General features: G+C 40.0%; 2 protein-coding genes across 2 annotated transcripts; both read left to right on the plus strand.

The window, feature by feature from the left end:
- The first annotated feature begins 756 nt into the window (after positions 1-756).
- On the plus strand, positions 757-10,157 carry LOC128357667 (isocitrate dehydrogenase [NAD] subunit gamma, mitochondrial-like). The gene is made up of 11 exons (XM_053318036.1): positions 757-825; positions 4,079-4,126; positions 4,569-4,666; positions 5,470-5,585; positions 6,147-6,207; positions 6,343-6,475; positions 7,452-7,585; positions 7,716-7,818; positions 8,201-8,347; positions 9,339-9,494; positions 10,056-10,157. The coding sequence occupies exons 1-11, from the start codon at positions 757-759 to the stop codon at positions 10,155-10,157; spliced, it is 1,167 nt and encodes a 388-aa protein (XP_053174011.1).
- Positions 10,158-12,867: 2,710 nt separating this feature from the next.
- LOC128357668 (vasopressin V2 receptor-like) lies at positions 12,868-21,572 on the plus strand. The gene is made up of 7 exons (XM_053318037.1): positions 12,868-12,950; positions 16,003-16,273; positions 16,606-16,851; positions 17,448-17,594; positions 18,499-18,763; positions 20,805-20,990; positions 21,388-21,572. The coding sequence occupies exons 1-7, from the start codon at positions 12,868-12,870 to the stop codon at positions 21,570-21,572; spliced, it is 1,383 nt and encodes a 460-aa protein (XP_053174012.1).
- Positions 21,573-23,785: the final 2,213 nt, after the last annotated feature.

Here is a 23,785-nt window from a genome sequence, read left to right on the forward strand (position 1 = left end):
ATAATACAGCATAATGATATAAAAGTCTAAAAGAAGCCAGTTTGCATAATAAGTACAATTACTTAAAGAACATTTTGCTGCTTATACTTCTGTACTTTTACTTAAGTAGGATTTTTCATGCAGGACTAGAGTATTTTTAACGCTGCTGAATTGGTACATTTACGGAAGTAAAGGATGAATCTTGTTCTTCTTCTACCACAGAGGATCTCTTTGTGTGTGTGTGTATGTGTGTGTGTGTGTGTGTGTGTGTGTGTGTGTGTGTGTGTGTGTGTGTGTGTGTGTGTGTGTGTGTGGCCTGTCATAGGCTGCGTTTGGGGACAAATTTCAGATTTAGGATAAGTCAATTGGCATTAAAAGCTGTTGCTAACCCTAAAAGAACCTCATATAGGATAAAGCTGATTTTGGGGTCAGTGGCCATGATTAAGGTTAAAGAAAGTAAGAAATGAATGTAAGTCTAAGTAATGTCCCCAAAAGTGACCTAAGTAAACGTGTATGTGATCTGGCTACTTCTGGGGACAAATTTAAGATTTAGGATCAGTTAACTGGGGTCAAAAACTGTTTCTCTAATTCGGAAAAATCTGATTTTTATGGTCAGTGGTTATGGTTAAAGTCTCCAGGAAATGAATGTAACTCTATGTAATGTCCCCAAAAGTGACCAAAGTCTGATAGCTATGTGTGTGTGAGAGAGAGTGAGATTAGCGGTGAACGCGCTGCACGCCCCCGCCTTCCACGCATCCTCCGGCGGGCACAGACACCATGACGGCCCGGTCTGTGCGCTCTCTCTCCGGAGCTTTGAGGACCGCGTTCAACAGCCGGTTCACCACGGTAAGAGTTTACCTACACACCTTCAACAATAACACACACTTTAAGGTTTATATTTTTAAACATATAAAGTGATTTATCGGTTAGTTTACCGGAGCAGCTGAGAGTAACATTATAAGCTGATTACCGGAGCTAGCTGTGGTTTACCGTCGCTGTCCCTTCAGCACCTCTCTCTTATAGTCACATTTAGTCAACTTTAACCGGGATATCCTGCAGAGAAAACGATGCTTTCCTTATCTATATGTGCAGCATTCCTCATTTTCTTCCAACCGGGACCAGGACGATGTAACTTTAACTGCTTCCCTGCAGACTCATAAATTATTCAGGGACTAATACTTATAATGGTGGCCCAGTAAACCATTTCCGTTCTCTCTGCACCGAGGAGGGAAATGCGACGTTTAGAGAGGCACTTAATCCCAAAATGAAACGATAAAAGATCATGTGGTAACTGCAAGTGAAAAGCTTTAGCCTATTTAACTTTTGTTTTTTAACCCTTACATAGGATGGATTAGGGTAATGTGGGACAAAGGGCTCCAGTGCATTTGTTTATTTTTCTATTCATTTATTTTATTGTGTTTTATAGATATTATATTGTTTTACTATAAACATGTGAACATACAAGTTACTAGTTTTTTTTAACCTATCTGATGCAGAAAGTAAAAAAAACATGTAGGCTAACAAAATTAAATGACCAAATATTGATTTTAAAAACTGTTTAAAACCCAGATTACAAAATCTACAAGGACAGAAGGAACTTCCGTATATCTAAAAATTGTCTTCTGATTTAACAAGTAAACATCTCAGGGATTTCATAATGATATTAAGTGTTGATATAATGTATTGGATTCATATGTGTCCCACATTACCCTGATCCATCCCTATACTGTTTAGGATCTAAATTTTTATATTTTAGAGAAGAAAAAGAACACCTTAAACACTTTTCCTTTAGCCAGACATTAGATTACTTATCCTAATGTGACCCAGAATATACAAAATTAGAAATATTTAAATAGTTTTTGTGCAGCAGATATATTTTCTTGAGTGTTTGATACATATTTATTTAAAATAAACTAAATAATAATGTGAATTTGGATAATCCGGGACATTTTTTGCAATTCTGACTTGTTAACCTTATTTACATATGAATCCAATACATTATATCAACACTTAATATCATCATGAAATCCCTGAGATGTTTCCTTGTTAAATCAGAAGACATTTTTTTAGATATTGTACTCAAAAGGAAAATGGCACTTATATTTATATACACAGTCTATAAACTCAGTCTGTTGGAAAACACATTTATAAGATTATCTGAAGCTTCTATTCAGTTTAGCAGTCTGAGTTAATCATATCAAGTGGATATCTGACACATTTAATGTCTTTTTAGCTTCAATTCCCTCTTAGTGTTTCCCTGTTGAGCTGCGGTGGAAGTATAATAACAAAAAGAGAGACTTTGGCACTAAAAAGACTTTAATGTTGAAAGATATTGACTTGATTTGACTCATTTGGACGACTGAAGCTTCATATTTTACTCCCTGTGCAGGCTCATAAATTACTCCATACTTCAAATGCTGGCCAAGTTCATTTCTTCTCTCTACAGAAAATGATTGAAGAGAAAAATGAGATTTAGAGACTTCTTATAGAGACCCTTCTCAATCTCATTAAGAACAATGCATTTACTGTACCTGAAAAGTTTTATTTAGCTTTTTTAACAGAGAAGGCTGCCTTAAACCATTATTTACAAAAGATTACAAAAGATTAAAATCACTACCAGACATGTTTTTAAAGATTCTCTGATTGGAATAATTTGTGCTTTTGCCACATCACCATGTTAAAAAAATACGTATAATGGCATCTTCTTCCTCTCCCTAATTAAAAATGCATAACTTATGAATATAGAAATATGTTTTATTGGATCCAGCTGAGGGAATAATAAGTTAACACATTTATGACTGGTGTCCGCTGTATATTCCCCCTTACATAGTCCACAATGCAACAAAAAGTAGTGACTCAGATAAATAGAAACGGGCTCATATGAATAATAATAATTATCTGATTGATGGACAATTCATTTGCATAGTTGTTTAAGTCATTTTTTAAAAGCTTAAACAAATAAATAAAAGGTCAATGGTTTCAGCAGCAATGTTGAATAGCAGGTGGACACAGATGCAGGACACGGCAAGCAGAGAGGATCAGAAGCTGAACTATTTATAGAAAATAAAGAGAAACTGTGACACGAGAACAAGCTAAACTAGGAGGAAAGCGACTCGTCACTCATCACTCGACAAAGACCGAGCTGAAAACTGGATTTAAATATTATAAACTGAGCTAACGAGGAGATGAGGTGCAGGAGGGGAGACGGGCGAACAGACAGGGAGCTGATTGGCACGACTGACGAGGCTAAACAGGGACACAGTTTGAGGTCAAGTTTATTTATTTTTCATTATCCTGGATAAAAATACACATACAGTGGAATTAAATTGAGTTTTTCTGGAGCAGGGTACAAACATATACTTAAACATACCTAAAAAGAAACATATGAGGATAGTTAAAAGGCGTGATAAAAAGCAGCAGTTAAAAGAGCAGCGCTATGCTAAAAAGTGCAATTAAGTAAGTGAGTTAAAAATGATTTTCATTAATAGACAATATTAAGTACGAGAGAATACAGCAGCCCAATATGTCCTATAGTAAGATAAGATAAGAATACATTAAGATATGATAAGTTAAGATATAATGTGATAAGTTAAGATAAGATAAGTTAGGAATGATATAAGTTAAGATCTCCTTCAAATGTGCTCTCAATGTTAAGTGATGGAGGAAGAAACCCACAGTGAGTCCACACAGTCATTTAAAAGTAGATCTGAAGCTTATATGAGGCTTCAGCAGTCTGAGTTAGTCCATATCAAGTGGATATCTGACACATTTACAGTCTTTTTAGCATCAGATTCCCTCTTTGTGTTTCCCTGTTGAGTTGTAGTGGAAGTATAGGAACAAAAAGAGAGACTTTGGTACTAAAAAGACTGCAATGTTGAAAGATATCTACTTTATTTGACTCATTTGGACGGCTCAAGCTTCATATTTTACTCCCTCTGCAGACTCATAAATTATGCCAGGACTACTACAGGAATACTTCACATGGTGGCCAAATGTATTCCTCTACTCTACGGAGACTTTGCTGATGTATCACCTGATTTTAATTCATATTTCTCCGCTAATAACCACCGTGTCTCTGTTTTCTCTGTTTTCTCTGCAGGTGTACGGTCCAGCTACGTATAGTCAAAGATACAAGTCCACCTACTCTGTAAGTTTCTCAGGATACAAAAATTTAAAAAGTGTATAAATAAGATGTTTTACCTTTTGACCTTCCTAACCTGATAAGCCCAGCTGTTACACACCAACAAACAAGTCTTTCCTGCATGTGCACAGGAGTTATCGTTGCCGAGGAAGCCGGTGGTTACCACGTGTGTCCCCCTCCCTTTTTTCCTCCCACTAACCTCCCTGTTTTCTCTCCTCCTTCCGTCATGAACACGTCCTTCCTTCGTCCACCCGCACCAGACGATAGTGAGTATGACTTTTAAAAACACACACAGGAGGCGATGGTGGTGGTGGTGGTGGAGCACAAGTCGTGTATTTAGTGAAAATAGCCAAGAGATATAGAAGAAGTTTAGTCTAGCAGTGTTTGGGTTAGGATTGTATCTGTTAGTTTGTATCAGGAGTTTAATTTATTTTGGGGTGTGTTACAGCCTCCACCTGCTCGATATGGAGGCAGACACACAGTGACTCTGATTCCTGGAGATGGCATCGGACCCGAGCTGGCACACCATGTCCGTGAACTGTTCAGGTGAGATTTCACACATCACATATATACATACAAAAGGGCTCCGCCAGGGATTTTGGGCCCCAGGAAAAGAAATCACATTGGACCCCACAACCACACACAGGTCCAATATTTATGGACATTGAGCTGTGATAATATACCACTGTGTAGACATGCATGCAACATTTTGCATACAAAAAATAGACTTTAGTGAACTCAGTAACTCAGCTCTGGTCGGTCTGAGTCATATCGATCATGTCTTTGGTGATGAAATTGCTTATTGATTGATTGTAGCTGTGTGCAGCACTCTTCTTCTGCAGGAATGCAGCGCTGCATTCATTTGAGAGCTATGTATTTATTGATTTATTGATCAGTGTATTTATTGATTTATTGATCAGTGTATTTATTGATTTATTGATCAGTGTATTTATTGATTTATTGATCTTTAATGCACTGTGTGACTGCAGCTCTCTCCCTTTGCACTGTGCACCGCTGCATTGTCTTGTTGGTTATGTGATATTTCAGCAACATATTGTATGTAAGGTATAGCTTGATTTACTCAAGAATAATTTACCTTGAGACAAAGTATATCGTATTGTAACACACCATATCGTATTATATTATATTTTATTGTATCGCATTGTATATCGTATCGTATGATATCGTATTTTATGGTATGGTATGGTATCTTATCGTATCGTATCGTATCTATCTTATCTTCTTATCGTAGTATGGTATCTTATCGTATCATAACAGATCTATCTTATCTTATTGTATCGTATGGTATCTATGTTATCTTCTTATCATATTACTGTATTGATCATCAGGTTCTGCTGTGTGCCGGTGGACTTTGAGGTTGTCAACGTGGACTCAACTATGACCGCAGAGAATGACATCAATGACGCCATAATGGCGATCAGACGCAATGGAGTCGCACTGAAAGGTGAATATTGTGTAAATGTGAATGTATGTCAGAAAGTATTTACTTAAATGAATACATCATGTACATTTTTTACAACTTATAAGAAAATGACTATAATGTAGAGTAGATGTAGAGTGTAGAGCAGATTTACATTCAGTCAAAAAATACTGAAGGGAGGGAGGGAGAAAGGAAAAGAGGAAGGGAGGAAAGAAGGAGGGAGGGAGGAAGGAAGAAAGAGGGAAGGAGGGAAGGAAAGAAGGAGTGAGGGCAGGAAGGAAGGAAGGAAAGAGAGAGTGAAGGAAGGAAGGAAGGAACAGTAAAAACAGACGGGGTCAATTTGACCTGGGAGAACGATACAAAGGTTAAAAAAAAGGATTTCAGCATCAAATCAAGAAGGAGAAAGCAGAAATATGAATCAATTGGAAAGGAGATCAGATAAATGTGTTCAGATATAAATACATTGTGTAGGTTTATGAATTAAACATTAGAGAAGGGACAGGGAATTATAAGTACTAACTTCCTGCTGCTCCTTTGCAGACATGTGGTATTTCTTGGGTTGTAACTGAGCTTTTATTCATCCAGGAAACATTGAGACCAACCACAACCTGCCGCCTTCCTTCAAATCCAGAAACAACTTGCTCCGGTGAGTCCGACCTCTGTTCATCATCATCACTATTTCATATTAAAAAGTCACAGCTGTATTATTGATGTACTGTAGTGGGGTTAACTATTTATATCTTACCGTCTACACCCTCCACCTCTTCCTGTCTTTCTGTAGCACCACTCTGGATCTTTATGCCAACGTGATGCACTGCCAGTCTCTGCCGGGGGTGAGGACACGCCACCGAAACATCGACATCATGATCATCAGGGAGAACACGGAGGGAGAGTACAGCAGCCTGGAGCACGAGGTGAGAATGATTACGGGTCAATGACGGTTTTTATGTCCATGTTGTTTAGTCACATTTAAAGGGGTTAAAATGTGAAAATAAATGTATGAATAACTTGAACACATTCTTTTTTTGTGGATCCAGCATCAAATTTCTGCTTTTAATCCATTTTGAGAGAACATATTAGAGGATTATGGCAAAAATGTCTAAGTGGTGTAACCATAAAAACTTTGTACGAAATAATTAAACTTGCTTAAAAACACTTAATTCTCAATAAAACCCCATATCAACTAGTTTGGCATGATCTTACATTATAACTTTTATATTAAATAAAGCTAATGGAATACTATTGTTCTAAACATTGAATTTAATCTGGAGAATCATGGAGTAATTGTTAGTATAAGTCCACTTAAATACACTGTAGGTCAGGGGTGTCAAACATGCGGCCCATGGGCCAGAACCGGCCTGCCGAGAGGTCCAATCCGGCCCAGCTTCCTTCTTGCTCTCTTCCTTCCTTCTGTCTGTCCTTCCTACCTTTCTTCCTCCCTGTCTTCCCTTTCTTCATTCCTTCCTTCCTTCTTGTCTTCTCTTCCTTCCATCTGTCCTTGCTCCCTTTCTTCCTTCCTTCCAGTATTCTCTTTCTTCTCCTTTTCCTTCCGCGCTTCCTTCCTTTTAGTGGACCGGCCCACATGTATCAAATTGGGCTGTGTGTGGCCCTTGAATGAAAATGAGTTTGACACCTCTGCTGTAGGTGATGAAATATTTAATATTTATCATTCTTTTGTGGTTACACCATTTGACATTTTTAGGACCATTCAGTCTTACTTTTGGTTTTAAAAAATGGTGCAAATGTCATTTTAAAGATATAAAACCAACAAAAATACAAAATGTACATTTTAACAAAGCTGATGCTGCTTTTAAGACTATTTTGGATTTGCTCATCTTGCCAACTCTAATTTGTCACTAACCCTCCTCTTCCTGTCTCTTATCTCTGCAGAATGTACCGGGGGTCGTTGAATGTCTGAAGATCATCACCAGGACCAAATCTCTGCGTATAGCCGACTACGCCTTCAGGAAGGCTCGGGAGACAGGACGCAGTCGAGTCACAGCTGTGCACAAAGCTAACATCATGTCAGTTCATGTGTCTCTTTATCTGCTTTTGTTCTTCTCTGTAAAACACACAAATACATCCTGATATTGTGTGTGTGTGTGTGTGTGTGTGTGTGTGTGTGTGTGTTTGTATGTGTGTTTGTTGGTTCAGGAAATTGGCGGACGGCCTCTTCCTGGAGTGCTGTGAGGAGGTTGCCAGCGGTTACCCGGATATCACCTTCGACAGTATGATTGTGGACAACACCACCATGCAGGTAGCTGCAGCATGTTCACTTATTTCATTATGTTGTGTTCACAGTATAACAACATTTTCAAGACATCTCTGCAGTACACTTGATAAAAAAGAGAAAAGAAATAAATAGCAGCAACAGTTCAATGTGGTAATTCACAGAGCGGTACAGATGCATAGCAGCAGAATATGAGGATTTGATGCTTTTCTGTGTCACACATGATAAAACTAATGGTTAACGAATTTTCTGACTCTTATTTTTTTTAGAGATTACGTGATTAAACTGGAAGATAATCAGCAGCAATAATCAATAATGAAAATAATCATTCATAATTCATAGTTGAATAAAAATAACTTTGTGTGTGTGTGTGTGTGTGTGTGTGTGTGTGTGTGTGTGTGTGTGTCAGCTGGTCTCCAAGCCGCAGCAGTTTGACGTGATGGTCATGCCTAACCTTTACGGCAACGTTGTGAGCAACGTGTGTGCCGGGTTGGTCGGTGGTCCGGGTCTGGTGCCTGGAGCCAACTATGGAGAGGACTACGCTGTGTTTGAGACGGTGAGAGAGCGACACACAGCCTTCATGTATTTGTTACAACCAAACAAGAACGTGATTAAAAGAATAGAATAATGAAATAAATTAAGTAATATTAGACCAGAGTGGTGAACTACTGTAATAGCATTTTACTGGAACTTTTTTTACGTACTAGTTTTTAAAAGGGTTGTCAAGGTTACTTTGGAAATGTAATAGGTTACAGATTACTAGTTACACTATTTAAAATGTAATAAGTAATGTAACTGTTTCAATTACCTAATCAAAGTAATGTAACTTCTTACGTTTGATTACTTTTTGATTCTAGAAACTTAAAAAAAATAAGTGTACAAAGGTGCTAAGTTATTTACTAAGTATTCAACGTCAGAGCCATACACTGTATAAAAGAAATGGACGTAACATCCGTGACGTCACCCATTGGTTTGTGGACTGCTGCTCGGAAGCCAATAGTTTCGGATCTGGGCAGCGTCATCTTGAAAATTTCAGGTGCATGCTGGGAAAAATAAAAACACGGATTCTACATATATATGGCCATGAGGCGGGGTCATGGGTGGAGCGGGGAGGTTGCTATGGTTGCAAGGGCTGGATCTCAAGGACATTGGTCAATCAACCTGTCAATCACGACGTAGCCATGCCCTAATCCATACCCTGCTTTATCGTCAAATATAAAATCAGGGAGGCCGAAATATCACAAATGAACATCATACTGCATTGAAGAAGGCTTTAAACTAGCGATTGAGACCATAAACACATTTTGAAAACGTTTACTGAGGTTAGAAATCAAGTGAGAAGTTGGTGAATTCTCCATTGACTCGTAAAGAGACGGAAGTCCTTTTGACACCAAAGCAGTCGCCCCCTGGTGGCCTTTTGATAGAATGCAGTTCTAAGTTACTTCCGCGTTGGCCTCATTTCAGAGGACCAGAACTCCCCGCCTGGTCAGAGCAGAGCAACAGCACATCAGCACTTCAGTAACTCTATAACTAATGAAATGTTTCAGGGCACCAGGAACACCGGGAAGAGCATCGCTAACCGCAACACAGCGAACCCCACAGCCATGCTGCTGGCCTCCTGCCTGCTGCTGGATCACCTGAAGCTCCACGCATACGCCAGCATGATCCGCAGAGCCATCATGTCCACGCTCAGCGAGACCCGGGTACGCCTCAGGATCTCTCTCACACACACACACACACACACACACACACACACACACACACACACACACACACACACACACCTCACCAATTAACACATGACAGGTTAATTTAACCTTCGTGTCGTCCTCCCGGGTCAAATTGACCCCGTCTGTTGACTGTTCCTTCCTTCCTTCCTTCCTTTCTTCCTTCCTTCCTTCCTTCCTTCCTTTCTTCCTTCCTTCCTCCCTTCCATCCTTCCTTCCTTCTTCCTCCCTCCCTCCCTTCCATCCATCCTTCCATCCTTCCTTCCCTTCCTCCATTCCTTCTTTTCTCTGTCATTCCTTCCTTCCTTCCTTCCTCCCTTCCTCCTTTCCTTCTTCCTCCCTTCCATCCTTCCTTCCTCCCTTCCTTCCTTCCTTCCTTCCTTCCTTCCATCCTTCCATCCTTCCTTCCTTCTTCCTCCCTTTCTTCCTTGACTCGAGGACAACACGAGAGTTAAGAGATATTTGACTCTGGAACTGAACATATTTCTGGTGTTTGCTCCATTAAAAGTTTGTTTTTACTCTCTTTCTGTCCTCTAGCTGCACACCGCCGACCTCGGAGGCCAGGGCTCCACTTCTGAAGTGGTCCGCTCCATCATGAACGACATCCAGAGCACGGGGCCTCTGACACTGAGCGTCTAGAACACACACACACACACACACACGAACACGCAAAGCCACCATGTCCGATCGTACCTCTGTGTTGTAGCTCTTCTATGCAATTTTATGATTCCTATAGCAAGAAGTTTGATAGCAATACTAACATAAAACTGTGTCTACTAACAGTTTGTATATCTATGCAACAGGTTTTTATTCTTCATGGAGTTTATTATTATGAAGAAACACAAATCTTTTTGCCTACTAACTGTTTGAAGTTGTTAACCTTAAAGTGTTTGAGTTACTAACAATCCTTTACGTGTTTATTAGCCTGGTTTGTTTATTAATTATAAACTAAAACCACTTTAACTAACTCTAAACCAAACACACAGCTGCTGATTGTCCTACTACTGAATGTAAATCTCATTAACACTCCTGTCTCAACACTAATAAAGTATTTGTCCGCTATGGTTCGTTTCTGTTGTCCTTATTAATGGCTGTGCTTCAGTTAACACACATAAATGATATTTGTGCTGCACTGGCTCGTCTCCGCCACCAGGAGGCCACGTTGTCTCGTGTTATTGCAACATTTTGGTTTATTGTGATTGACTGAAACTCTCTAATTACTTCTTTAATTATCAACATTCATTTATAGTGCACAATTCACTAAAACACACACATGCAGCAGTTTGAAATTCATTTAAAGACATTTAAATTAAAAAAATGATTAGAAACAAACTTAACCCTCCTGTTGTCCTCGTGTCAAGGAAGGAAGGGAGAACCCTTCCTTCCTTCCTTGTGTCCTTCCTTCCTCGTGTCAAGGAAGGAAGGGTACAACAGGAAAGAAGGAAGGAAAGGAGTAAGGAGGGAGGGAGGAAAAGAGGAAGGAAGGAAGTAAGGAGGAAGGAAGGAAGGAATTAATGAATGAAGGAGGACGGAGCAAAGAAAGAGGGAAGGAGGGGAAGAATGAAGGAAAAATTAAAGAAAGGGAGGAAAAAAGGAACAGTCAAAAGAGATGGGGTCAGTTTAACGACAGGAAGGTTAAAGAGAAAAATATCAAAAATTCACTGATTCCAGCTTCTCAAATGTGAATATTTTGGATAATTTATTCTTTTGGGATTGTAAACTAAATATCTTTGGGTAGCGGACTGTTAGGGAATCATCATTTAATACATATTTTGCTATTGTATGTGACATCCTGTTAATTCATACATATCTTATTTATCTGTGACATCGAATGTATTCAGGCTTCTTCATCATCTGTGACATATTGTGTGTATTTATGCATATTTTATATCCTAGTATCTGTGACATTGTTTATTTATACATCTATTATTTATTTATCTGTCACATTGTATTAATTTATTCTTATATTATTCAGTGTATTATCTGTGACATGTTTATTTATTGAATATAGGAGCAGTTAATAATCTGTGATTTTGCTTTGACTGTTTTGTTATATGTTGTTTTATTGTAGTGAGTTTTACATATAAATGAGTTTTACTGAGCATGGATTTGCAGTTTTTAGTTATTAAAGTGTTATAAATACAGTTACGTGAAGCCGCTGTTACACAACACATGATAAAAAACTAACTAGCTAAAACCAAGCAGTGTGTTTTTGACTTTTTGTGGCACATCGTTGACCTGTTTTGTGGCTTTCTATGCAATCATTTGTAAAGCAGCCAACAACTAATTACTGAAATCTGTTTTGTAGTCGTATCCTAATAAGAAAAGAAGCAGGCGGAGCAGCTAACAGCCTTGTGTGTGTGTGTGTGTGTGTGTGTGTGTGTGTGTGTGTGTGTGTGTGTGTGTATGTTTAAGGTCACTCAGCGGGCCCCTCGATAATTAGAGGCTCCTCCAAATGAGGGAGCAATTGAGGGGAAGCAAACAGATTACTGCACTGTCAGAGAGAGAGAGAGAGAGAAAGAGAGGGAAAGAGGAAGAGGAAGAGGAAGAAAGAAATAAAAAAGGGGGGAAAGAATGAAAGACAGGAAAAGCAGGAGATGTTGAAAAAACAGAGGAAAGTCATAGAGGAAAAGATAAACCCTCCTCCCTTTGCTGCCAACAAACCCTCCTCCCTTTACATCCCATCTGTCACAACATCTGACTGTCTCTCCTCCCTCTCTCCCTCTTTCTCTCTCTCTCTCTCTCTCTCTCTCTCTCTCTCCGCCCCATCTTCATCCCCCCTTTTACTGCACCCATCAACGCAAAAATCACACATTCACATATTTAGCTAGGTCTAAATATGTGTGTGTGCCTGCATGAATGATAGGCCTTTGATCACACCCCCAGAGAGACTAATAGAAGAAATCTCACTTGATCTTCTAGTCATATGCTTCTGTTTCTGCCCTGAATGTAGATCAAAGTGGGGCTAACAGCAACATGTTTAATATCTAAACAATCAGCCGGAAATCACATTAATTCACCATCGCAGCCTGGGCATCACATCCTTTGATCAGCCAATCCGCCTTCCACTCTCCCCCCCTTTCTTCCCCGCTTTCTTTTTATTCCTTTTTCTGTCACTTTTTTTTTTTGGTCCCCTTTTTATGAATTTGGAGACAGCAAGAGAAGAAGAAGAGGAGGAGAGAGAGAGGGAGGGAGGGGATGCAGGAAGAAGGGAGGAGATGAGGGAGACAGGAGTGAACAGCGTGAGTTGGCAGAGGTCACCATCAGAGTAATAAGCAAGAGAGGGGGAAACTCACACACACACACACACACACACACACATACACACATATACACACACTCAGCATGGATGCGGCTAGTGTGTGCAACAGCAGATCAGGTTATCCCGGCTCCTGCAGATGCTTCACGGGACACTGAAGACGAGGACAAGGTATTTTCTAATGCTTTTGTTCTGTTTTTTACTAAAATGAAGAAACTAACTAACTAACTAACTAAAAATCTGAATGAGAGTGGAGGGAATACATGCAGCTGGAGGTTTGGGAGTGTTTAATGTGAATATATGTGTTGAAGTTGAGAGAGAGGATGATTACCAGAAAATGACAAAAACAGCCCATAAGGAGTGATTTTTTTTTTTAATAGCTTTTTTTTCTTTATTGAAAAGAAAGTTAAGGGGTAAACTGCAGGTGTCCGGTTTTCTAATTGGATTAACATAGCTGAAAAAATGTCAAACAGCTTCATCAGTGGGATTTTTTGATGAAAACAGAAAGTCGAGGAAAAAACAGCTGACGTGGATTCTGAATTTAGACGAGTATGAAAAATGTTACTGGAGAATTTGACCACTTGAGAGTTTTGACTTCTTCTAAAACTGCTAAAAAAATGTGTTTCACTTCTTGTCACCTCAGCTGAGTGTTTGAACTTTACGGTGCAGAATGATTATTGTGCAGAGTTTGACACTAAATAGATTGTTTTTCACATTAATTTACTAAAGGGTTAGGTTTTTCTCTGTGCTCACTTTAAATCTCAGTTTAAGACGTGATGATTTGTTAGTTTGGTAGCTGATGGCCGTCCAGTGTGATGAGGAAACTTTAAACCTCCAGTGAATAAACTCTGAATGTGAGGTAAAGGAGACATCCTGGTGTCCCACAGTGAAACCTTTGGAATTAACAATATTTGCATATTCATAGAGTCTGGATTTGTACATAAGGGAGGAAGGAGAGGAAAAAAGAAACACACACATTTACACACTTAAATGTCAGACACCAAACATTTGCATATTCACAGATCATGGATTCTTCAGCAGGGGAGAAAAAGTCATTCGTATTTTTAAGGTTAGAGAGTTTTTAACGAGGTAAATGAACTTTTTTGTGATTTTTTATATATCACTTAAACTTGTCTGAAGAGGATCTTTAAATATTTTGAGCTGCATTTTATGTATAAACATTATTTGATAAACATTAATATCTGAAATGTTATAAGAGACTCCAACTCTGCTTTTCAGAGAGGTCACAAGATAGAAAGTTTAGTTTTGGTATTTAACAAATGCATCAGACATATCATACAATATGTTTTTTTAATTAGTGAAACTTTGAAATTCCCTCATTAAAAAAATCTGGTGTCTCCTCCTTCTCCCTCATTTATTTATACACAAATATTCTTCATTTCTAAAGTTTGACTGCAGTATATATAATGTCTCCCACTTCAGCTACACTATGATACTAATAATAATAATAATAAAAACAAGAATAAGAATAAGAATAGGAATTGATAATAATAATAATAATGATGATAATAACAATAATAATAATATGAAGAAGAAGAAGAAGAATCATAATAAACTTTATTTATAGAATATCTTTCAAACAAGGTCTGTAGCTTAAAGTGCTTTATAGATTAAAAAATACAATAAAACAACAGCAAATAAAACAGAATTTAAAAAAAATAGTAATATTGGACAATAAAAAAATTTAAAAAAGTAAAATGACACTAATTAAAAGTCATATTAAATAAATATGTTTATAAATGTTCACAGAGCTCACATCTCTTATATCTTTGGGTAGACTATACTTTACACTTCTCATGTTACAAATCGTGTGGAAACTTCCCCACTTCACTTCAGCAGGTTGTAAAAACAAACTCAAACATCCGAGTGAAGAAATAATAAACGAGACATTTCTGAGCGTAGAGGGACTTTAAGTACAGAACGTGCTTAAACTGCCAGTTGATTTATTGCATGACAGCGTTTCCAATTAGCGACGACCAATTAGGAATTCCCATCTTTTCTCTGCAGCCCTCCACTATATTTCCAGAAACGATCACAGGACGCACTGTGACCTCAGTCATTATGAAACAGGCATGAGTATCAGGCAGCTTCCAGTTTGTGGATAACATACAGACCATTTGTTCCTCAAAGTATTGACTTATGTGTCTACAGGTTACGGCTACATGTTTAGTCGACCTCCACACACTGCCTGTAAATATCCCCACAAACACACACACACACTTTTTGGAGTTAATAGGGTGTTATGCGTAGTGTAAAGGCCTCTGTGAGATCTTTAATTGCGAAACAATGAAATGTGAAACATGTTTACAGGAGCCCCTCACACACTGTTACAGTTCAACACACATAGAGACACTCACAATCGCAGAGGCATGCAGAGAGGGCCCCTCATCTAGCCAGCGCAAATGGAAAGGTTGCAATAAGGTCATGGTTGTTTGACTAATCTCCAGTGATCGGCGTTACACACTGACTGGCAGATAGGAGTTACTAAAAACACTTAAACACAAAAAAGAGTTCTGTTCAGGGTCGAATTTGAGAGAAGAAAACACTTAAAAACTTAAAAACTTTTCTTTAGGCAGAACAATAAAGTGGACAATAAAGACTAAAGATTATTATTAAGCTGAACAAAGTGATCATTTTAACCCAAGCCGAACTTTTACCAGAGCTTAAGACAGAAAAGAAGAACATTTTGAGATTGGATGGAAGTTATTAAGTATAGTTAGATCTAAGTTTGTTTTTTTAATTAAAGACTGAATATCAGCATGCTTGAAAGAAGGTGTGATATATAATCATTAACTAGGGAATAGTTTATTATAGGTAAAATATTTGGCCCAGATGTATCACACATTTGCCGAAGAAGGTGGATATTATCAGGATCAGTGGTGTGTTCTTCTTTTTCTACAGAAATGACTGCAGAAGCACTTATGATATTATTTGTTAATATAGTCATTGTTAGTCTATTAAATGAGTCTGTTGTTGTTTTTATGTTTTGGTACAGTAAGTTTTGAGGGAACATGATGCTACCTGATAAGGTGATGTTTAAGGTCAAAGAAAGGTCACAGACAGATTTCTCCTCTCCTCTCTTCTCTTCTCTTCTCTTCCCTCCTCTCTTCTCTTCTCTTCTCTTCTCTTCTCTTCTCTTCTCTTCCCTCCTCTCCTCTCTTCTCTCCTCTCCTCTCTTCCCTCCTCTCCTCTCCTTCCAGCCAACATGTCAGTCTCCGTGGCAACAGACTCATACCCGTCCATCGACAGGCCGGTGGTCTCTGTGACCCCGGCCGGTAGCAATGTCACCAAGTGGGAGCGTGACGCCTTGTTGGCGGTGGCTGAGGTGGTGGTGCTGGCGGTGATCTTGGTGATGGCATTGCTTAGCAACGGGCTGGTTCTGGCGGTTTTGCTAAGACGGAGACGACACAACAACCCGCTGCACCAGTTCATGCTTAACCTTTGTCTGGCTGACCTGGTGGTGGCGCTGTTCCAGGTAACACACACACACACACACACACACACACACACACACACACACACACACACACACACACACACTCACAGGTTTACTTAGGTCACCTTTAGGCAGAGTTAGGAAGGTTCTAATGTAATAGGTTACAGATTACTAGTTATCATACTTCTTGATTACTTTTTTAATTTTCTAACCAATGTTTTCAGCTGTTAGTTTAAAGCATCATAAACAATAAAAAAAAGTTATTCATTTACAGCTTATTTCAACCAAACAACCAGACTCTGATGCTTTCGCAGCTACTTACCCCCAGCTCTGATTTTGGGGTATTAACATAGACTTCCTTTGTCTCTGAGGTGTTGCCCCAGCTGGTTTGGGACGCCAGGGGTCGCTTTCCTGGCCCAGACTTCCTGTGTCGCCTGGTGAAGTACCTGCAGGTCCTCGGGATGTTTGCCTCCTCCTACATGATCGTGGCCATGACGATGGACCGGTACTACGCCATCTGCTGCCCCCTGCAGGCGCATCGCAGTGGGACCACCCAGCGACGAAACTCCTTCATACTGCTGGCCTGGGGGCTGTCGCTGCTGCTCAGCCTGCCACAGGTAGGCACATACAGGTAGGCTGATACAGGTAGGCTGATATAGGTAGGCTGATACAGTTAGGATAATATAGGTAGGATAATATAGGTAGGCTGATACAGGTAGGATAATACAGGTAGGCTGATACAGGTAGGATAATACAGGTAGGCACATACAGGTAGGATAATACAGGTAGGCTGATACAGGTAGGCTGATACAGGAAGGCTGATACAGGTAGGCTGGTATAGGTAGACTGATACAGGTAGGATAATACAGGTAGGCTGATACAGGTAGGCTGATACAGGTAGGATAATACAGGTAGGCTGATACAGGTAGGATAATACAGGTAGGCTAACACAGGTAGGTTGTTACAGGTAGGCTGCCACTTTGAGCAGCTACAATGGTAAAATGCATCATAAACACATCAACACTCAATGATATGAGTACTTTACTTACCTTTGATACTTCTGATAATACTACATCTCTTTCTTCCACCACTGGAAGTTAAAAACAGAAACATGTTAAAGTTTGCTGACATTTGTTACATGTGGGAGGTCATCTTCCTCCATCTTACTCACAAACCTCTCTCCTGTCGCTCCACACTCCTCTTCGCCCTCCAGGTTTTCATCTTTTCGCGTTCAGAAGTGGCTCCAGGAGTTTATGAATGTTGGGGAAACTTTGCTGAGTCCTGGGGCCTCAAGGCCTACGTGACCTGGATGACCGTGGCCATCTTCATCCTCCCTGTCCTCATCATCACTGTCTGCCAGGTACTCTGACAAGAAATAGGGGAAACAGATACTTTATCGAGGGTTTTACATGGGTCAGTGACAAATAAGGGTTGGCAAGATGAGCAATACAAAAATATCCTAAAAGAACTCTTAAAAGCAGCATCAGGTCTCAAAGCAAGACTGAATGCTCCTGAAAATGTCAAATAGTGTAACCACAAAAGAATCATAAATATTAAATATTTTATCCACCTACAGTGTATTTAAGTGTAAATGTTTCCTGATCTCCATGGTTACCCAGATTAAATGTAATATTTAGAACAATAGTATTCCATTAGCTTTATTTAATATAAAAGTTATAATATAAGATCATGCCAAACTAGTTGATATGGTGTTTTATTGTTTTTATGGTTACACTACTTAGACATTTTTGCCATAATCCTCTAATATATTATCTTAAAAATGGATTAACCCTCCTGTTGTCCTCGAGTCAAGGAAGGAAAGGAAGAAGGGAGGAAGGAGGGCGGAAAGAAGGTAAGGAGGGAGAGATGGGAGGGAGGGAGGGATGGGAGGGAGGGAAGGGGGAAGGAAGAAGGAAGGAAGGAAGGAAAGGAGGGAGGAAAGAAAGAGAGAAGGAGGGAGGAAGGAAAGGAAGGAGGGAAAGAAGCAGGAAGTAAAGGAGGGAGGAAGGAAGGCAGGAAGGAAGAAGGAAGGAGGGAGGAAAGAAGGAACAACTCAAAACAGACGGGGTCAATTTGACCCGGGAGCACAACAGGCAGAAATGTTATGCTGAGTCCACAAAAAAAGGATGTGTTCAAGTTATTCATACGTTTATTTTCGAATTTTAACTCCTTTAAATTTGAATAAACCACATGGGCACAATAAAAACGTCATTGACCCGTATAACAAACACCACCGCTGGACGTCTCCTGTTCTTCTCCCTCAGGTGCAGATCTTCAGGGAGATCCACAACAATCTGTACCTGAAGTCATTGCGCCGCCTGTCTTCGCTCCCTCCATCCAGACGGGACAGTCAGAGAGGAGGAGGAGGAGGAGGAGGAGGAGGAGGCAGCAGAGGAAGGTCCAGTGTCTCCTTGTATGCTTCACCGCTCATCTTCAACAACCCCGGGACGGACACCAGCTTTGATCCTGGATCCACCTACCAGCACCTTCCTATGGGTCCGCTCAGGTCCGACAGCATCGCTTCACACTGCGAACTTCACACCTACACGACCGTTCACACAGGTGAGATCCACACAGGTGAGATCCACACAGGTAAGATCCACACAGGTGAGATCCACACAGGTGAGATCCACACAGAGGTGATGGTCATGTCTCATACTGGTGCTGTCATCTTTTTACATGTCATCCTAAATATATTTCACCAAACTGTTTTATTTCATTTTCTAAACTGACATGAAATAAGCACGATGAGATATGGCACATAAACACTAAAAAAGCAACATAAAAGCCGTTTAGATAAGAGATTCAGATGTTCATGTCCGTCCTCCACCAGCTGTGTGACCTTTGACCTTGCCTGAGTCCAACTTTATTTTTATTTATACATTTTTCATTCAATAGTTGTAACTTTATAAAGTGCTGTACACGTAAGAAAAAAATACATAAAAAATTGACCCTGTCTGTTTTGACTGTTCTTTCCTTCCTTCCTTCCTTCCTTCCTTCCTTCCTTCCTTCCTTCCTTCCTTCCTTCCTTCCTTCCTTCCTTCCTTCTTTCTTTTCTTCCTTCCTTCCCTCATTCCTTCCTTCCTTCCCTCCTTCCTTTCCTTCATCCCTCCCTTCTTTCCTCTGTCCTTCCTTCCTTCCTCCTTTCCTTCCTTCTTCCTCCCTTCCATCCTTCCATCCATCCATCTTTCTTTCTTTCCTTCCTTCCTTCCTTCCTTCCTTCCTTCCTTCTTTCTTTTCTTCCTTCCTTCCTTCTTTCTTTTCTTCCATCCTTCCCTCCTTCCTTCATTCCTTCCTTCCCTCCTTTCCATCATTCCTTTCCTTCATCCCTCCCTTCTTTCCTCTGTCCTTCCTTCCTTCCATCCTTCCTTCCTCCTTCCTTCCTTCCTTCCTTCCTTCCTTCCTTTCAGCCTTCCATCCTTCCATCTTTCCTTCCTTTTCCTCCCTTTCATCCTTCCATCCATCCATCTTTCCTTCCTTCTTCCTCCCTTCCTTCCATGACTCGAGGACAACAGGAGGTTTAAAGAGACATTAAAGGACCAGTGTGTGGGATTTTAGTGCCATCTAGTGGTGAAGTTGCAGATTACAACAAACTTTCTTTCAACCTTGTTCATAGATTTTACTCAGCTAGGATTACAGTTACATTTATAACGTAATTAATGCATGTAACTTGTTTCTCCCCAACACTTCAAACAATCTAGAAAACTATGAATCAGTTCTTTGAAACTTCTCCAACTTTCCAGAAGTGTGAAACTTAAACACACACACACACACACACACACACACACACACACACACACACACACACACACACACACACACACACACACAGCTCTGCTCGTAATTATTCACCTGCTGTGTTTTATATTGTCGACATAGTTGGTCTGCGTCCTGAGATGAACCAGATATTAGCCAGGACCACAAACTCATAAACAACATTACATGCACTCTGGCAGCAGTCCTCCAAAACGAATCTTTAATGACAACTTATTGGCGTACTAGAATAAAACAAACCTCTTGGCTTTAACCCTCCTGTCGTCCTCCCGGGTCAAATTGACCCCGTCTCTTTTGACTGTTCCTTCTTTCCTTCCTTCCTTCCTCTTTCTTTAATTTTTCCTTCGTTCTTCCTTCCATACTTCTTTCCTCACTTCATTCCATCCTTTGTTGCTTCCTTCCTTCCTTCCTTCCTCTTTTCCTTCCTCCCTCCCTCCTTACTCCTTTCCTTCCTTCCGTCCTTCCTTCCTCCTTTCCTTCCTCCCTGCATTCTCTCCTTACTTCCTTCTTATTTTCCTCCCTCCCTCCCTCCTAACTCATTTCCTTCCTTCCTTCCTTCCTTCCTCTAATCCAAAGACTGTAGAGACTATAAAATGTTTCCTGTTTATAATCTTTGTATGAAATGTAACGCGTCTCGCTCAGTGTTTGATTTTTATTAAGATTAATATTTCATATGTGATCATTTATTGGTAGAAGAGCTTTCAGTTGTTTCTATATGATAATAAAGAGAGAAACAGTCGTATCCTGTGCTTCCTGTCAGCTGAGCTGCAGCCTGATGTGCTCCCCGACCCTGCAGCTCCGTCGGCCGTCTGCCCCCCTCCTCGGGTCAAAGCCCCCCCGGCCCGTGGAGGAGAGGTGACGGCAGCCATGTCGAAGACGGTGAGGATGACTCTGGTCATAGTGCTCGTCTACTCGCTCTGCTGGGCCCCGTTCTTCAGCACCCAGCTGTGGGCCGCCTGGGATCCCAACCCACCCAAGAATGGTGCGCACACACACACCATACACACAAACACACACACACACACACAGACAGACACACACACACACACACACACACACACACACACACACACACACACACACAGACAGGCAGACACACACAAGCACACACACACATACACACACAGACAGACAGACAGACAGACACACACACACACACACACACACACACACACACACACACACACACACATACACACACAATTGTACTTCTACACACCCTAACAAATGTGAAATGTGAGATTTTGAGGCCAGAGTTAGAAGGTGTTGAAAGTTTTGTGTCACAAGTTTTGAAAAACTGTGTGTGTGTGTGTGTGTGTGTGTATATATATATATGCGTGTGTGTGTGTGTGTGTGTGTGTATATATATGTGTGTGTAGGTGCAGTGTTCACCCTGCTGATGCTGTTGGCCAGTCTGAACTCGTGCACCAACCCTTGGATCTACTCGGCCTTCTCCAGCAGCGTCTCCCTGGAGCTCCGCTTGCTGCTGCTCTGCCGCGCACACACACACCGCCGAGGCTCCTTACCCAACGACTCCACCAGCACACACAACTCCAACTACTGACACACACACACACACACACACACACACACACACACACACACACACACACCGCCAAGGCTCCTCACCCAACGACTCCACCAGCACACACAACTCCAACTACTGACCCACACACACACACACACACACACACACACACACACACACATAATCTCCTCACATGACGTCACACAAACACCTTCACAGTCTTCATCTTCTGTCTCTTAGACGCTACGACGCTAGATCCTTCACATGTGAACTTGTTTATTGCTGTTAAAGGAATATTTCGACATTTTGGGATAATTTGCTTTCTTGTCGAGAGTTAGAAAAGAAGATTGATACCAAATATGAAGGAGTTGGTTAGCTTAGCTTAGCATAAAGAATGGAAACAGATGGAAACAGCTAGCATTGTTCCTTCTAAAGGGAACAAAAATCCTTAAACTCACTAATTGGAGGAAAGAAGTAAGGGAGGAAGGAAACGAAGAAATGAAGGATGGAGGAAAGAAGGAAGGGAGGAAGGAAGGAAGGAAGGAAGGAAGGAAAGGGAAGAATGAAGGATGAAGGAAAGAAGGAAGGGAGGAAGGAAAGGAAGGAATGACGGATGGAGGAAAGAAGGATGGAAAGGAGGGAGGAAGGAAGGAAGGAAAGGGAAGAATGACGGATGGAGGAAAGAAGGAAGGAAGGAAGGAAAAGGAAGATTGAAGGATGGAGGAAAGAAGGAAGGGAGGAAGGAAAGGAAGGAATGACGGATGGAGGAAAGAAGGACGGAAGGGAGGAAGGAAGGAAGGAAGGAAGGAAGGAAGGAAGGAAGGAAGGAAGGAAGGAAGGAAGGAAGGAAGGAAAGAAAGAAAGAAAGAAAAAAAGGAAGGAACAGTCAGAATAGACAGGGTTAATTTGACCCGGGAGGACGACAGGAAGGTTAAACATGTTTTATAAAAACTTAAATTGAACACTTTATCTTTCTGAAACATATTTTATTTATTTATTATATTCTTGACTTGAAGCCCCCCCTCCCCTTCCTTCCTCCCTTCCTTCCCCCCCCCCCCCCCCCCCCCCCCACCTGTAAAACTACACCTGGATGCTTCTTTGCTTTCCTCCTCCTTCTTTAAACTAACAGCAAGAAAAACCAAAATCTCCCAAAACGTCAAATTTATCCCTTTGATTCAAAAACAGCTGATTTTAGATTAAAACAAACAAAGTTCTGTAATAATTTGTATAAAGTGTAATTATTATTATTAAAGTGTAAAATACTGTTGTTAAATGTTAAATGTGATTTTTTTTATTACACAGAACAAAAAAAAAAGTGTTGATCTCTGTTTTAAAAAACTTTTATTCATTCATTCATCAGTCATAAAAACACTTCACACATATAAACATAAAAACAGTTTTTAACTATTTAGACTAAAAAACAAAAAAAAACAACAAACCAAAAAAAAAAAAAAAAAGACACGTTATTTCCCAAAAAGCAAAATACGTAATGATTTGTTCTCCTTTTTATTTTTTTTATTTGTATTGCATTTAATGAAACACATAAAGGTGCTGCAGCAGTTTCACATACAGTACCGTTTAAAAGTCCCCTGCACTGAAAGACGACGACATTCAGCTTCTCAATGAAACGCTCACTTTTTGTTTTTGTTGCAGTTTTTTTTTCCAAGATGTCTTTTATTTTGAAAGGCAAAAAAAAAAGTAATAACTGAAGGTTTTAGTCAATTTTTATTTTTATTTTTTATTTTTATTGGAAGAAAAGCAGCTTCTCGGAGCCGTATCGGGAGAAAAAGAAAAATAATAAATAAATAAAGAAAGTTTTTTTTTATGTCAGTCAGAGAAGAAAATAAAGAGTTGAGGGAATGAAGACGTAATGAGACAGCAGCTGATCATCTCTCTGCTCCTTCCTCCGAAGCATCGACCTGATATAGAGATGTGCTGGTATATTATAGTATATTATAGTATAGTATATTATATTATATTATAGTAATATACAATATACACTGTGGTTCAACTGTTTCCATGACCGTCACCACCATGTTTCTCATTTCCTGTCGTTTTCAGTGAGACTCTGAACACTGAGCGCTCCTGATTTTGCCATTTCTGCATTTTGAACAAGTTAATTTAAAACTGTTAATTTAGAAGCAGCAGAAAAAAACAGGTTCATTTAAAACACAGAGCAGAAAAAGTTTTTGGACTCGAGAAAATCAAAATAAATCAATTTAAATCAGGAAGAATTTGTGTATTTACAA

Source organism: Scomber japonicus, chromosome 4 (genome assembly GCF_027409825.1).
Source record: "Scomber japonicus isolate fScoJap1 chromosome 4, fScoJap1.pri, whole genome shotgun sequence".
In the NCBI taxonomy this organism is placed as follows: domain Eukaryota; kingdom Metazoa; phylum Chordata; class Actinopteri; order Scombriformes; family Scombridae; genus Scomber; species Scomber japonicus.